General features: G+C 35.4%; 1 protein-coding gene across 1 annotated transcript; it reads right to left on the minus strand.

Annotated features, from left to right (window-relative positions):
• Positions 1-419: 419 nt before the first annotated feature.
• LOC101961103 (zinc finger protein 280B-like) lies at positions 420-3,045 on the minus strand. The gene is given in 3 exon segments (XM_078050174.1): positions 420-920; positions 1,456-2,626; positions 2,629-3,045. Coding segments are annotated over 3 exon segments (1,563 nt in total). The 5' UTR covers positions 2,789-3,045; the 3' UTR covers positions 420-688.
• Positions 3,046-5,309: the final 2,264 nt, after the last annotated feature.

Genomic DNA, 5,309 nt, shown 5'->3' on the forward strand with positions numbered 1-5,309 from the left:
GGATAAGGGGTCAAATACTTTCTTTTGCCTAACTTATACATAAGTCTTCACCTCCATCCATGCCACAGCTTCTCCTTCAACATCACACTAAGGCTTTCAAAACCAGATTATTTTACACTCACACTGCACAGGCACTTCTAAGAGTTCATGAATAAAGGGATCAAGCCATAACAAAGTCATTGCAGTCTGATTAGAGTTAACAGTGAAATGTGTAATATACAGAAAAAGTTTAAAAATAAAATTAAATACTTCAAAACCTCTACAAATTCTGTATATAGAAGAAAGATCTCTCCAGCTTAGGAGTAACATAAAATACTGACAAAATAAATAGGCTTCCACTTTTTTTCCCCCCCACTCAAACATCATATACAAGCACCTTTCATATGTTGAACCAGATAGTTAATATAAAAACCATATAAAAGCTCAAAATTCAGGGAGTGGGAATGTGGTGCATGGCTCAGTGGTAGAGCAATTGCTCAGCACATACTAGGTCCTGGTTCATCCCCATCACCACAAAAAAGAACGAAAGAAAAAATTTTTAAAACCCTATGCATGAACTTAAATCTCAATTCATTAGTTTCACTATTTTTGGTGCTACTGAATAATGTATGGTTTATATTTTTTGTTTTCATGGGTTTTTTTCTTCTATTCAAACTGAAATATTTGCTTTTGGTTTCCCAAAATAGAATTAATGAGATTTTTTGGAAATTCTATTTTTAGATTTGGGAGGAGATGGTTCAGAATCAGTTGTACTCAGAATAATAGACGCTACATTCACTGATTCTGGTTGACCAGGTTCCAGTGACACTTGAATAACAATTTTTGTTTCAGGAGGCAATCCTTCTAGTTGCTTAGGCTTCTTAAACATTTGATGACATTGGGTCTTGTGCTCCATTTTCTCCTTGAAAGTTAAAAACTGACTCATAGTGTGGTAAGAAGGGAGAGCATGGGAGTAATAGATGAATTCTAGATAGGGCAGAGGGGAGGGAGGGAAAGGGAGCCGGCAGGGTGTTAGCAAGGATGGTGGAATGTGATGGTCATCATTATCCAAAGTACATGTATGAAGACACGAATTGGGTGTCAATATACTTTATATTACAAACAGAGATATGAAAAATTGTGGTATATATGCATAATAAGAATTGTAATGCATTCCACTGTCATTTATTTTATAAACAACAACAACAAAAGAACAGGTAAAAGCTGAGATTGGCAAAGATTGTGACAACGTGCTGAGGATGAAGATGCCAAAGAAGACCAAGCCTAGGAAGCCAAAGGTGCTGGAGAGGCCAGAGGAAGTGTGTGCACTTTTGATAACTATGTATTTCTGGTATCTGTACAGTTTGGAGTATGGTTGTTCATCAAGTTTCATAAAAATATAGAGTTTTTTTTTACTTGAAAAAGAAACAAAGAAAGTAGTATGGAAAAAAATAAAAAAAAAAGAAAGTTAAAAACTGTAGCCGACATTTAGAACACTGGTGAACACTCCTTTCCCAGTGCCTCCTATAATGACACATATATGGTGTTGCAGTTTTGAAAATTTTGAGACAAAAAGGACAAAGTAGATTCTTAGTGTTTTCATGGTATGTTCTAAAATGTGTTTCCACATCAGCAAAGGCTGATGATCTGAAACTGCAAATCTGGCACACATAGGGCATTTCCCCAGGCTTATGATTGTCCTTCATGTGTTCTAAAAGAATCTGATCTGTTTTAAATGACAACTCACAAATTTTACAGACAGCAGAGGGCTCCTGTGGAGTGTGTACACTTTCCATGTGACGTTGTAGTTGGAAGGGAGTGGGAAACTGCCGATGGCAGTGCTGGCAGGTAGTGTGGGTTTCCCAGCTGTCACCCCTCTGCTTCTCAAGTTCCAAATGGTGCTTCACGTGATTCATAAACTTAACATTTTTTAGAACTTTCAAACAGCTGGGGCATTTAAAGGTTGTGTGAGTTTTCTGTTCTGGCTGCCCATCTCCTTGATGTTGTCCATAGTAAAAGTCACTAAGTAATAGAATCAAATTCCCTTTCTTGGGATCAAAGGTCTTATTTTGACTTGCTAGATCTGAAAATTCTGTTTTTGCCAACCCATTTTCCCTATCAGGATTTATAGTTATAGGCTTTAAATGGAGACTGTCCTTTGGAAAAGCTGTGGGAAAAGATAATACATTCTGAACATGGCTTACTGAGGTATGGACATCATTGGATGTACTCTGCTGAGGATTATTATTATTAAAAACACTTGGAGGGGACAAAGTTAAAGAATATCCTCCTCCTGTGATTCCATCACTGAGTTTAGGATTTTTGGGATTTATGCTAATTACTTCAGAATTGGAACACCGCTTTGATATACAAGTACTTTCATTCATACCTCCTTCTGAAAGTGCTGCTTTCACTGGATGATGCAATGAACTTGTGAGGGTAACCACAGGAGAACATGATTCTGAAGAGCTACTAGGCACAACTTTTGGTGAATTACTTTTATCATCAGGCTTAGACGAAGGCTCAATAATAATAGGACTATCTGTTGATCTTGATTCAGATTGAGATACTGGCAACATAGTCACTGTTTCTGATGAAGGGGTCACATGACTTGTAGGCTGCAATCTACGAACAGTATCTTTTCTTCTGGGGTCACTCTATTCAAAATATTTGAAACAACTGGTTTTGAATTTGAAGACACCCCAACAAAGATCAGTTCAGCATCTTCATCATCTATTTGTTTGGTTCCTTTTATGCTCTGTGGTTCTGGATCCTGTTCTTCCTCACATAACACACATGGTTGTTCCATTTTCTATTTTTTTATTCTTGAAGGTAGCCACAAGTCCCAGTGCTTCCTTTGTATAAACAGCCACCTCAAATGTACACTGAAACTTTTTAAGAACTTGAATCGTCCAAGAAGGTCACATCCGGCGCTGATCAGTGGCGTCCCCGTGAAGCCGGCCAAGAAACAGCCCCGAACTCGCTCCCTGGGCAAAACCCGCAGCCACACCACCTTCTCAGGCCCCAGGGGCCACCACCGCCGCCAACGCCACAGACGTCTCCACACGCGCGCCCAGAGCGACCTCTCTATGTCCTCTTGATTCAATTTGGGTAGGTCTCATTTCTCTAGAAAATTTTTCAAGATTTTCTATTTTATTACAGTATAAATTTTCAAAATAGTTTCTGATTATCTTCTGTGTTACAGTAGTGTCTATTGTGATATTTTCTTTTTCATCACAAATTTTAGTAATTTGAATTTTCTCTCATTATCTTTGTTAGCTTGGCTAAGAATTTATCAATTTTATTTATTTATTTTCCAAGAATCTACTTTTTGTTTTGTTGATTTTTGGATCTTTTTAGTTATAATTTCATTGATTTCAGCTCCGATCTTAATTATTTCTGTATTCTGCTTTGGGAATTGATTTGTTCTCCTTTTTCTAGGGCTTTCAGATGTAATGTTAGGTTATTTATTTGGTGACTTTTCAGTGAATGAGTTCAATGCAATGAACTTTCCTCTTAGAACCAACTTCATAGTGTCCCAGAGATTTTAATACATTGTATCATTATTCTCATTTATGTCCAAGTATTTTTTAAAATTTCATCCCTGATTTCTTCTGCTATCCATTGTTCATTCAATAATTTATTATTTAATATCCAGGTATTAGAGTAGTTTCTATTTTTTATTTTATTATTGATTTCTAATTTCATTCCATTATGATATGATAGAATGCAAGGTATTGTCTCTATTTTTTTTGTATTTGCTAAGAGTTGCTTTGTGGCATAAAATATGGTCTATTTTAGAAAAGGATCTATGTGTTTCTGAGAAGAAAGTATATGAACTCATTTATTGATGGATGAAATAGTCTATTAAGTCTAAATTATTAATTGTACTTTTTAGTTCTATATTTTTTGTCTAGTTTTTGTTTGGAGGATCTAGCAAGATAGGTGTGTTAAAGTTACCCACTATTATTGTGTTGTAGTCTATTTGATTCTTGATTGAGAAGAGTTTGTTTGATGTATGAAGTTGATCCATTGTTTAGGGCATAAATATTGAAGATTGTTATGTCTTGTTGATATATGATTCCCTTAAGTAGTATAAAATGTCCTTCTTTGTCCCTTCTGATTAACTTTGGCTTGAAGTCCACTTTATTTGATATGAGGAAACCCCTGCTTGTTTACAAGATCCATGTGAATGATACATTTTTTTCCCCTATCTTTTTACCTTCATACTGTGGACATCTTTGCCCATGAAGTAAATTTGTCAGAGACACTATATCATTGGGTCTTGATTTTAGGTACAATCTCCAATCTATGCCTTTTGATTGATAAGTTGAGGCCATTTACATTCAATGTTATTATTCAAAAATCATTTTTATTCCTCCTGCCTCAGTCACCCATGAGCTGCTGAGATTACAGTCATGTGCCACTGTGCCCAGATGGAAAACATCCTTATTTGTAATCTCTATAGTTCTGTCATTTTGCAAGTGCTATGTAAATAGAATCATAATCTTTTCAGTTTGACTTCTTTCACTAAGCATACTATCCTTGAGGCCTATTTAGATTGTTGTATGATACTAAGAAAAAATGTAATGGCCAGTTAGAGACATTATTTTATTCAAGCTATTGAAATAGGTATACAATTGTTTATTAAGGAATATTTCATAGAAAAGGATGATGGTTAGGGACTGGGTTTTATAGAAACAGGTAAATAAAGGTATTGTTTGTGAGTTTTGTGGGACTTTACTGAGTAAGGATGAAAACAGCTCTAATTTGAGAATATGCAAGAGTCTGGGGATCCTTTAAGGGTAGAAGGGTTTTGAAACTCAGGAAAAGTTCAGCACTCTCAAACTCATTTCATTTAAATAGTGATGTTATCTACTATGAGGCCTTTTCCAGATACCAATTCTGGTGTCACGCTCTTGGGTTTACAGAACTGTGAGTCAAATAAGCCTCTTGTATTTATAAAGTATGCAGCTCAAGAATCTTGTAATAACAACATAAAATAGATTAAGACGTTTGTCAATAGTTTTGCTTTTTTTTTTTCCCCAGAATGTCTTATAAATGGATTCATGTAGTTTGTGGCCTTTTGAGTCTGTCTTCTTTCACTTGATATAATGATACCTTTGAAATACATCTATTTTGTTTAATGTTTCAGTAATTCTGTCCTTCTAGTTGTGGAGTAGTATTTTACTCTAAGAACTTTATCACAATTTGTTACCCTTCCACAACTTATGCACTAGTTGATGAATATTTGGGTTGTTTTCGTTTTTTAGCACTTATGAATAAGCATTCACAAAAGGATTTTTGTATACATGTATTTTCATTTTTCT

Source organism: Ictidomys tridecemlineatus, chromosome 1 (assembly GCF_052094955.1).
Source record: "Ictidomys tridecemlineatus isolate mIctTri1 chromosome 1, mIctTri1.hap1, whole genome shotgun sequence".
In the NCBI taxonomy this organism is placed as follows: domain Eukaryota; kingdom Metazoa; phylum Chordata; class Mammalia; order Rodentia; family Sciuridae; genus Ictidomys; species Ictidomys tridecemlineatus.